This window comes from Phocoena sinus, chromosome 16, assembly GCF_008692025.1.
Source record: "Phocoena sinus isolate mPhoSin1 chromosome 16, mPhoSin1.pri, whole genome shotgun sequence".
NCBI classification, from domain to species: Eukaryota; Metazoa; Chordata; class Mammalia; order Artiodactyla; family Phocoenidae; genus Phocoena; species Phocoena sinus.
In genome coordinates, this window is record NC_045778.1 from 20,813,970 (window position 1) to 20,826,061 (window position 12,092).

Consider the following 12,092-nt stretch of genomic DNA (forward strand, 5'->3'; position numbering starts at 1 on the left):
GCATCAGATGCTCTGATCAGACCAGGGTAGGGGTAGTGCGAAAGCAGAGAAAAGACGTGAGAGAGCAATATTTAGAATAAAATAAACCAAGCCGAACTTGGTGACCGACTAGATAGGAAGGATGAGTTTGAAGCTGGGTACCTGAGAGGACTCTGGGGTCACTGTCAAGGTCTGAGAAACTGGAGGTGGATGATTTGAGTCTGAGGAGATGGAGGGACCATATCCAGTAGACAGTCAAAATGCAGGATTGAAGGTCAAATGAGAGGGTAGTGGAACTGGAGACATTCCAAGGAATGCCCTGGACACTGGGAAATTTGGACACAGTATCTCTGGCATTACAAAGGGACTATAAATACAGGTAACACTTGGAACTAACTTCTAGCTGTGCTAGACTGGGCCAGGGTTTTCCAACCTTCTTTTGGCAGTAATTCCTCCTCCCGTTTTTCTCCCCACAGTAAATCTGTTACATGACCCCAATACATAGTTCACACACACATGCACTTTTTTTTCTTTTCTTTTTTTAAAAATTTTTATTGGAGTATAGTTGCTTTACAATACTGTGTTAGTTTCTGCTGTATAGCAACACACACACACTTTTTAAAGATAAAATTAGTGCTTCTGGGATTGAAGAGAGTTGGGGTGGAGGGGGGAATGCAGTCCTACCTTTTTGCTCACCACTGAAATTCCTAAAGCATCTCCATAGAACCCAGACGCACAGATTTTGATTTGGAGAACGCCTTTAAAAATGCATTAAAATAATGAGACACTTTGGTTTGCCATAAAGGAAAACACAGTCAAAAAGAAAAGTATCCTGTTTGCTATTTTTGCAAGAAAATGTAATACATACACCTGGCAACTGAAGTCTAACCTTGTATGTGTGTGCCTCTTTGTGTTCTCAGTATTCTACCCATGTTTTTATAACCCTAGTTTAGCAAACTGAAGAATCCTTTTTGCCTATATTTGCTGATTTCCAAGTTGACTGGGAAGAAATTGTTTTGTTTTGTAAGGGTAGGATCCTATATCATTAAAGCTAGCTGTTTTGAAAGCTTGTTAATCTTGAACATGGCTTCATTGGAGGAGTTGAAATACATTCATGTGTTACCCACAGATGAAAGAGTCTGCAGGAATTCACAGCAAATGGCCATGATCCCTTTTTGTATCCCGACTCAAAATTCTTTTCCCAGGAATGTACAGCTGGGTCACACTAAGCATGTTTGCTTGTACATAACACTCTGAAGCAGCAAAAATTTACCTTTTATAGATGCTGATATCTGCTTTGGCTATTAAGTTTTTGCTATTGCTACTTCTGGACATTTGCCTGTAAGTGGTGTGCTGAGGGAATAAATTAGCTGTAAAGACAAAGGATGCTTGGGAATTCCCTGGCGGTCCAGTGGTTAGGACTCCACGTTTGCACTGTCAAGGGCACCCGCTAAGATCTCACAAGCTGTGTGGCATGACCAAAAAAAAAAGACAAAGGATGTTTTAAATGATATAGGGAAATTTTAAAATATCATAAATAATTATATATGATACGTAATGTAAAATATTATGTAAACATTTTAAAACATTACCTTATTTAGGGGCATTTTCTTCTACCTTCAGGGAAAATCTATATACCTTCATTTACTCATTCATGCAACAAGTATTAAGTGTTTATTATGTGCCATGTACTGTTCCAGGCAATAGGATTAAAGCAGCGAACAAGGAAAATTCCCTGCCTTCATGGATCTTAGAATCTAGAAAAGAACACAGACAAAAATTCCAGTGATTATGTAATTACAATTGTGATAAATGTTATAAAGGAGGGTGCATAAAGCAAAGGGACCAAACCTTGTGAATGGGTTGGGGAAGGTTTTCCTAAAAAGTGGTATTTAAGCTGAGACATAAAAGATGACTAGGAGTTACGCCAGCAAAGTGGAATTTAGGGAAGAGTGTTGCAGGGTGAGGGAATAACAAATTTGAGGCAGTGAGACAATGGTTAACTTTAAGGAACTGAAGGAACTGATGTCACCAGAACATAAAGAGTGAGGAGGAAATGGTTTGGGATAAGTTCAGAGAGGGAGGACAGAGGCTGGATTTCAAGAGCCTCCCAGAACAAGCTACTCAAAGTGGGTCCCTGGACCAGCAGGTCAGCATCACCTGGACCCTTGGTGGATATGCAAATTTGCAGGTTCTACCTTGGACCTACTGAATTAGGATCTCTAGAGCACAGGCCCAGACATCGGTGCTTTAACAACAAAGTGCCGTTTGTTTCTGTGCTGAGGACTTCTGCAATCTCTACAGAGACCTCATCGCCCGGGGGGCTGGCCCCTTGCTCTGCTCCTTGACCTGAAGGTTGTAATCTCTACTTCATGTTCTAGCACCTGCTCCTCAGTTCCTACTCCAACAGTACACCCCTCACAGCCTCTTTCTGTTGGTGTCACTCACCCTAGCAGGTGGTTCTTTGAGGTAGATCTGTTTTGAGATAGAAAACCAAGCTAATGTCTGTGGTGTCCACTTGGCCCATGGGAAAACCCACATCTTTGCCCTCACAAACTTTGGAAATGTTGGTGGTTTCCAACGCAGCCCTCTCTTCTTGCTCTTCCCTCTTGGACAATGCTAAATATCCTTTCACCTTAAAAGTTTTTGAGGTGGGCTTCCCTGGTGGCGCAGTGGTTGAGAGTCCGCCTGCCGATGCAGGGGACACGGGTTCGTGCCCCGGTCCGGGAAGATCCCACATGCCGCAGAGCGCCTGGGCCCGTGAGCCATGGCCGCTGAGCCTGCGCGTCCAGAGCCTGTGCTCCGCAACGGGAGAGGCCACAACAGTGAGAGGCCCGCGTACCGCAAAAAAAAAAAAAAAAGTTTTTGAGGCAAGAGCTGGGTAAAGCCTCTGTACCATCACCAACTCGAGAGGCTACAAGTCAAGATCTCCAAGGGATTCTGTAGAAGTCCCTGTCACTTGCCTACTAACCTTCTCTATTCAATCTCTCAACCTCCTTATCTATACTCCCAAAGTGGAAAAGGATCACCAGACAGAATTTTCTGAATTGTTTTACAAGTGCATTTTGAACAGATACTGAAGAATATCTACAATATGGATATATTATAAGAATAATAGCACAGATACCTGTGTGCCCGCCTTACTATCATTTTTAAATCTACTGTCTTCCTGATCCTGTCCCTTCCTCCCTGCTCAGAGGTAACCACTAGCCCAAATCTTGTTTTCTCTTTAAATTTTTCTTAACAGTTTTTCTTCATAATTTTACAACATATCCTTATGTCCTTAAACAATATTGGTACAGAAGTATTTACAGGTGAAACGACACAAAGTCCTATATTTACATTAAAATAAGTCAAAGTGGGGAAAAGAGGAAGGTATAAAAGAAACACATCTGCCGTTTGTTGAAGCTCAGTGATGCGTGCGTGGGGGTTCATAATACAGCTTCTCTACTTTGTGTACATTTGTAAGTTTCCATAATAAAGAGTTAAAAAAAATTTTTTTTAATTTTACTGTTGTAAAATGCTTATGTAAGTGGAATCATAATGTACGTATTCTTCTGCTACTTGCATTTTTTTCTCTAAAAAGTATACCCGTGATGCTGCGTGTAACTCTCATTCATTCACTTTCGTTGCTACATAGTATTTTACTGTAAGGTGAGAGAATTGTATCACTGATGTACATTTGGGTTGTTTTCAGTTATTTTCCTAATAGGAACAATGGTATTATAAATGTTTTAGCATAGTCTCCTGGTGCACGAGTATGTCTAGGCATGGAATTGCTGGCAGAGTATGTACAACTTCGACTTTATAATAACACCAGATTATTTTCCAAAGGAATTGTTTCAATTTACATTCCGACCAACATTACATAAGTGTTCTGGTTTTTCTACATTGTAATATGGATATTATCAGACGGTTTAATTTTTGCAAATCTGATAGGTATGAAGGCTTCTTGTGATTTTCATTTTCATTTTCACAAATCTCAACTAATGAGGTTGAGATTTTTTTAAATATGTTTATTGATCATTTAGGGTTCATTTTCTATGAGGGGTCTGTTTACATCTTTCACTAGTTTTTCTATCAGTTTGTTCTTTTCTTATTGATTTGTAAGAATTTTAAAAATATGATTAGGAAACTAATCATTTGACATTGTGTGTTATGAAAATATTCTCTCTCCATTTGATCTTTCTTTATGGTATCTTTTGATAATTAGATATTTTTAACTTTAGTATCAAATTAACTGAAGTTTCCTTTATGGTTTTGGTTTTTATAGTTTGAGTCTAACGTACCAAGAATTTTCCACCTGGAAGAACTCAATAAATGTTAATAAAAGTTAAAGCATAGACATAACCATCCCACCTGTAACCCCACACTCCTATGAGTGAAATATAGCCATTGGACATGAAAACTTAAGTTCGTTAACTCAGTAGTGGTCAAACAAGACATACAAAACATTGAATTGTGTTACGAAATCCAACATAACTTTGAGTCCTGTTAGAAAATGTCTACTATTAATATACTCCAGTTGCACTTTCTATATGAAGAGTCATTCTGATGCATGGAGAGAGCTGAAGATGTCAGTAAGTAAATAAACTACCTTTTGGCTATTTCAGGGCTTACATTCTTTACTTAAGAGATCAGGCATCTAGTCCCCAAGCCTTCTTGAAAAATGAAAATGAAACAGACTAGAGGCTCCAATAATCTTAATTTGAATTCATTCACTTAACATTCATATAACAAACATTTTTTGGAAGGGCTATGTCGTGCCATACGCTGTGCTAGGAACCAGATAAACAAGTGGTAAACCAAACAAAAATGATAATCTCTGCCCTGTGGTGTTTATTGTCCAGTAAGGGAGAGAGATCTTAAACAAATAAACCTATAAATAAACATATAATTATAAGTGATATGTAGGTTCTGTGAAGTAAACAAACAAGGTATTAAGAGAGGGAGTAGTAGGAGGTGGGACAGGGACATTGGAAAGGCTGGGTCAGGGTTAACCGAAGGCTCCCAGTAATCATTCTTTTAATGAGCATTATTACTGGTGAGCCACAATAACACATTCAAATAATGTTTAGGAGTTGTTAATGTGCTAAAACAATGAGTCATAATATTTAGCCACACCATATTTTAGACAAAATAGTAACCTAAGAGCAGAATGGTGCTATGTAGCTTAAAAGTCCAGTTAAATCTGGAAAATGTGTCTCTTCAGTGTCTTCATTCCCAGGCTTGGTAGCTAGCCAAATCAGCAGGTCTGGCAAGCTGTCCTTAGTGCATTAAAGATGGAGCCTCCTTTATCATTTGGACTTGTCCCATTTCCCCAGATCACTGACTCATTTCTGCTGAACCATGAATCATGTCTGGCATCCAGTGCCATTCTGTAAGTGTCATGGAGATCTGGAGTTCTAAAAACATGCATCCGGGCAGGGTACTTCTATGAAAGCATTCCCTAACGTGGATAGACGTCTGAGGAGAGCATGTTTCCTTCTTTCCCTCAAAAGTCTTCAGAGTAGCTGGGTAAATTTTAATTTCTTTTCAGAAGGCAGCCTGACTGGTGCCTTATTTCTCTGTGGGTCATGGTGTTAAAGTAAGAGTGACAGTGGTTACTAGCTGTCCTTTGGGGCTGGCTGAAGCCATCCTGGCCATCTGAGTAAGGACAAAAATGTTTCTGACAGAGAGTTTGGGCATTTGAATCACTCCACTTATCGCCTCCAGCTGTCCAATTGCTCAGAGATGTTTCCACTCTCATTTTGGTAAAGAAGAGAAATGTTATCCAAAGAAATGAGATAACCTTATAGTGTTTATATAAGGGAAGGTATTTGTTTGTTTTGAAATATTTATATTTGTCTTATCAAATTAATACAGGTACATTGCTTAACAAGTCAAATAATATTAAAAAACAGACCAGGGCTTCCCTGGTGGCGCAGTGGTTGAGAGTCCGCCTGCCGATGCAGGGGACACGGGTTCGTGCCCCGGTCTGGGAGGATCCCACATGCCGCGGAGCGGCTGGGCCCGTGAGCCATGGCCGCTGAGCCTGCGCGTCCGGAGCCTGTCCTCCGCAACGGGAGAGGCCACAACAGTGAGAGGCCCGCGTAACGCATAAAAAAAAAAAAAAAAAAAAAAAAAAAAAACAGACCATTTTCAACTATTTTTGCAGTTTCCTATTTATTCACCTCTAGATTTCTAAATTATATGCCAGTGGTTCTCAAACTTTTTGTTCTTAGGACCCCTTTACAGTCTAAAAAATTATTGAGACGCAAAAGAGGTTCTGTCTATGTGAATTATATCTATAATTATCATATTAGAAATTAAAACTGAGGAACTTTTTAAATAGTTGCTTACTTATTTTAAAATAACAGTGATAAACATGCTCATACAAATAATTTTATGAAAAGTAACTGTATTTTCCCAAAAAAATATTTGAGTGAGAAGAGTGACATTGTTTCACGTTTTCTGCAAACCTCGTTAATGTCTGGCGTAATAGAAGACAGCTAGATTGTCCTATCTACTTCTGCACTTGGTTTGCTGCGATATGTTGTCTGGGTTGCAGTTAACTTTAAAAATCTGGCATTGTACAGATATGTAGCTGGAAGCAGGAGGAATACTTTAATAGCCCTTTCAGATAATGTGGCTATTCTGATTTGATACTACATGAAAATTCAACTGCAGTAGTTTCTTAAAGGTTAGTTGCAATGTGAAATCTGAAACCATACCAATGAACTTTTGTACCATGCTGTACTAAAACCCTCTGTCTGTCTTGAACTTTGAATGGATAACATCATGTATTGGTCATTTGGAAAATGAGTAATGTAGATCTTCCAAATGTTGACACATTTTATTATATAATATTTAGAAAATCATATATGTTAATATCATGGATTTCATTAAAAATCTCTTTAAGTATTAGGAAGCCCTAAACTCACTATGGGAGATACAAGTTTTCCAAAACTCTAATTTTTCCTTGAAAGCTCAAATTTTTTCATTGGCAACAAATGGGATCAGTTATTTTTACTCGAAACAACAGGCTTACTTCCTTCATTTTTGAGAAAACGTCTGCCAAATACCCAAATCTGAATAACCATAATTTGTCAGCTGTTCTTTCAAGTTAAGATACTGCCTCATGCATTAAGTGCCTAGTTCAACTTAAAAAGCCACACAAGTGCTCTTCTGTATTCAGGAGAAATGCTTTATGCTACTTCCCATTTCGCCACCCAGAACGTTAAAAAGATGTGGACTTGAGGTTGAGATGCAATAAATGTAATGATTTTTACTGCTTCATTGAGGACATTTTTAAGTGAACCTGGCTTTTTTTTTTTTTTACCTGCAAGTGTGGTGGTGAAGAACCCAATGACCCCTACTCAGTTTTATGCTGCTGAAGCACCAGTAATTTTACCCACTGTGGCTTTTGCACCATCAGTGTAAATGTTAACACAGTGAAAGGCAAATACTATCTTAGTATTGTAGGAAAACAGTTTTGTCTTCAGAGAAAGTGAAAGCGAAGAGAGCCACTGTAATACGCTTATAAAGCACTACTGCTTGGTATGCTGATGCTATTTGCTCTTTACTTCCTGTTCCAGAAGATGGTGGTTTAGCACCCCTTCACTAAACCAGAACCTCCATTGTTCCTTCCTTCATTGCCTCAGTATAATCATAGCACACTCTTGTTTTAAAAAACTGAATGTTTAACTTCTTGTTACTATGAAAGTATTATTTTCTGCCAAGCCCAATAGGGAAAAATGACTGCTTCCTTGCTTGTATAACTTTTAATTTTCACCTGGAGTTGATGACTGTCTCGTTTTTTATATGCTTAGCTCTGTGGTCCTAAGACAATTCATCTCAGTTTTCCAATTTATTTGTAAAACATTTCCTAAATACTCTGTTCCACACAGTTAAGCCACCAGGCCCATCTATTTTTTACCCTTCTTCCTCTTGCTCCAATATGGAGCAGCTACTCACACAGCCAACAACTCAGCCTTCAGCCTGGGGCATCTCCTAACTGCTCAGAAGAGAGGATGCAACCTGCTGGGGGAATCTAAATGTTCATTTTCTAAACCTGCAATCAGTGGCCCTATTTTAAGCTCTGTATCTCCCTCCTCCATTGTCAGTGCGTTTCCACACCCCCAAACTTGTATCTCTAAATCCTGAAACTTGCTGCACAAATTGCTTGCTTTCACTGACATCCCCAAGTAGGCACTTAGTTTTCAGATTTTTCAACTCTCCTCGCTTCTCATTCTGCTTTCCACCTTCCAAAAGTGTTTGAGGTCTCAGGTCTGCTGTTATCTCCCTTCCCATTCTTTTGGACCTTGTGCTTTTTATCCCTTTAAAAACCTCCTTTATTCTCATTTTAGGGTCATTTCCAGCAGAGAGTAAAGATAAACACATGTTTTTCTGGACATTCACTATTTGTATTTACAACTACCTTGCTCTGAGGGTTTGTTCATACAAGTTCCATGGGGTCCTGCTGAGATTCATGCTTTGGAAGATTTAGAAACCCATTTCAGCAGCTGCATGTACTGCTGCTGCCACAACAGATCAAACAATGGCAGAGAATTTGATGAAGCAAATAAAATACTTACGAAATATTAACTATCAATTCTTTCCATCATTTGGTCTTTCAACAAATCCAACACAATTTTTCTGCATACCTACTATGTGCCAGGATGCTGCTGTAAGTGTGGGATTATATTGGTAAGACTGACAAGGTCCTCTCGTGGAGTTTATAATACAGTAGGGGGAGCAAATAATAACAAAGTCAGCAAGCATATAAGATAATTTCAGACAATAATAAGTGCTATGAAGATAACACAAGAGGATAATGTGAGAGTGTCTGAGGATAAAGAAGCTACATTAGGAAGAGGTTCAGGGACGGCCTCTGAGGAGGTGACATTTGAACTGAGGCCTGACTGATGAGAAGGGCCTATTTTTATAAAGACTGGGGGACAAGGATTTCAGGAAGTACAAAAATCCTAACATGGAGAGTAGCTTAATGTGTTCACAGAATAGAAAGAAGATCAATGTGGGTGCAACACGGTAAAGGGAGAATGATGGGAGAAGGGATCCAGCAGTCAGAGCTGGGAGGCAGGTTTGAATGTTATCCCAAGTAGAGGTGATAATTGAAACTAAGGGATGAGGTAATGGCCAAAGGAGAAAGTGTACAGAAAACTGGACTAGGCAGTGTGGATGCTGCATGAGCTTGTAAGCCACCGTCCCTACCTTCAAAGAACTTACAATTTAGTGAAATTGGTGAGACAAGACAGATTCCCCAAATAGAGGATTATAAAAGACAGTATAAGGGAGATGGGCTCAGTGCTTTGCGATGACCTAGAGGGAGGGGATATGGGGACATGTGTATGCATATGGCTCATTCGCTTTGTTGTGCAACAGAAACTAACATGGTATTGTGAAGCAATTATACTCCAATAAAGAGCTATTTTATAAAAGACAGTATATAATCAAGCCTTGCATGACACAGTATAGTTTAAAAAGAAAAAGGTAAACAATCATTGAGAATTGATGGTAAAAGGTGCTTTGCATAGGAGGTGATGCCTGAGCCAAACTGATGGATGAGTTATATTTGCAGTAGCTGAAAGGTGAGGAAGAGAATCTCAGCTAGAGAGAAACACATGAGCAGAGGCTCGAATGTAGGGGTGAATATGACATACTTATGGAACAGCAGAGAAAAGCTTAACTCTTGGGAAGCCATCGAATAGGTGAGTTTTCTTAAATGTGCTTTAGAATCTTGCTTTGTAAATGGTGGGAGGGAGGGGTTCAAGCACTGAGTGGTTAGATCTCAAATTACAATAAAGATTAACGATTGCCACGACTCCTTAATTTTTTTTTTTTTTTTTTGACTCCTTAATTTTTGACATTGAATAAGGGTAACGTCTCCACCTAATTTCTTTTTAATATGATGTTGATTAATAATTATTACTTTAAAAATGAAAACAATTCTAAAAAGGGGTACACTGAGACACCTCACCCCATCTGTCTTCATCCATCTTGTTTCCCCTCACCCCAATAGGAAGCCACTTTGATTTTCATTCCATTCTTTCCAGTTTTCCTTATGCATATGCAAACAACATGACTATATCTTATTTCCTGCCCCCTGTTTTAGTTTCCTAGGGCTACTATAACAAAGTACCACAAACTTAATGGCTTACACAACAGAAATTTACTGTCTCACACTTCTGGAGGCTAGGAGTCCAGAATCAAAGTATCAGCAGGGCTGTGCTCCCTCTGAAACGCTGAGAAGACTCCTTCCTTGTCTTTTCTAGCTTCTGGTGGTGGCGTTCCTTGGCATTCATTGGCTTGTGGCTGCATCACTTCAATTTCTTCTTTCAGTTGTATCATTCTTAATAGGAGCCACTTGCTAATTTCCTGAAAAAAGTGTCACTGTGAATCCTGCCATTCCTTCTCATTGTTACAACCAAATTACATCATAATAATGGATTGTTTAATGTCTTGGCTCTAAGTTTGCCACAGTTTTCTTCTCAGGGAATATCTGGAGCCATTTATGTTATTAATTCTCACATTTCAGTCATGCCAATGTTCTTCCTTGCAGGTGGTACTGTGAAGGCAAGGAGCTTGAAAATTCCCCAGACGTTCACATCATCCAGGCAGGAAAACTGCACTCACTGACCATTGCTGAAGCCTTTGAAGAGGACACAGGACGCTATTCCTGCTTTGCTTCTAACATCTATGGGACAGATTCAACTTCTGCTGAGATTTACATAGAAGGTAAAGCAAAATACTCTTGGAGCATGGCACTTACTAGTAAGATATATAGTTATAATATATAAGTATTTATTGAGGGCCTGCTCTACCACACACTCTTCAGTGGGGATAACAGCAGTGAGCCAAACAGACAAAAATCCCTAGGTTCGTGGATAGATGGCATTTACATTGTAATAGGAGAGACAGAAAATAAATGAGATAAATAAAATATATAATATGTTAGGTACATGAAATGATTCTGATCATCAATTTCAATGTGTGTGTGTCTCATGGGGGAGGTGGTTCCCACACCAGCAACAAGCAATTCTTCATGGCATCAATTTGGTTTCCTACAGTTTAACTCAATTCTGACCCATCTACCTGGAGATGGTGTCAGATCCAACAAGTTAAGGGCTCAGTCCCACAAGACTGCTCACCCCCACCCCCTTCAGATGCCAATCCCACGCAGTAGGTGGACAGGTTACCCACAACTTCTGTCTGACTTGGCTACAAATTGGAGGTTCTCACAAACCCCTCTTCAGGTTCAATTAATTTGCTAGGTCGCTCACAGAACTCAGGGAAACAATTATTTTTACCGGTTTACTACAGGGTGTGATAAAGGATATAGATGAACAGCCAGATGAAGAGATACACAGGGCGAAGTGGGAGGGTCCTGAGCACAGGAGCTCTGTCCCCGTGGAGTTGGGGTGCGTCACCCTCCCAGTGTGCTTACGTTCACCAACCTAGAAGCTCTCCAAACCCCATACTATTAGAATTTTATGGAGGTGCCCTCACACAGGCATGATCAACTATTAACTCCATTTCCTGCCCTTCTACCCTCTCTGGAGTATGAGGTGTGGGGCTGAAAATTCCAAGCGTCAAAATTATGGCTTGGTTTTCGGGTGACCAGCCTGCACCCAGGAGCCATCCCGAGTCACCTCATTAGAAAAAAGGATGCTTCCAGTGCTCTCATCACTTAGGAATTTATTAGAGTTTTAGGAGCCCTGTGTCAGGGACCTGGTCAAAGACAAGTATTAGAACAAGAGGTGCTCCTAAGTGCTCATCACTTAGGGAATTATAAGGCTTTTAGAAGCTCTGTGCCGGGAACCAGGGGCAGAGACCAAAATATATGTTTTCTATTATCTTACAGCATATATGAGCATATGAAAGAAATAGAAAGCAAGGAAAAGGGATAGGAAGTACGTGTATGTATATATGCGGCGTGTGTGTTTGCATGCATGTGTGTGTGTGTGTGTGTGTGTGTGTACAGGCGGATGTACAAGACCTCACTCACCAGGTGACATATAAATGAAGACCTGAAGGAACTGAGGGACTGAGCCACAAAGATAGATATTCAAGGGAAAAACATTCTAGGCAGAGAAATCAGTAAGTGCAGTGGC

The 12,092-nt window shown here is 39.8% G+C and overlaps 1 protein-coding gene across 4 annotated transcripts in view; it reads left to right on the forward strand.

Annotated features, from left to right (window-relative positions):
• MYPN (myopalladin) overlaps positions 1–12,092 on the forward strand; it is a 79,846-nt gene that overhangs the window by 16,360 nt on the left and 51,394 nt on the right. For 3 of the 4 annotated variants that reach the window (XM_032608387.1, XM_032608384.1, XM_032608386.1), the window contains one exon: positions 10,541–10,716. In XM_032608387.1, coding sequence (XP_032464278.1) covers positions 10,541–10,716 — 176 coding nt within the window. Of the gene's footprint in view, positions 1–5,712; positions 5,733–10,540; positions 10,717–12,092 lie in introns of those variants that run through there. The other variant, XM_032608388.1, reaches the window with a different exon arrangement.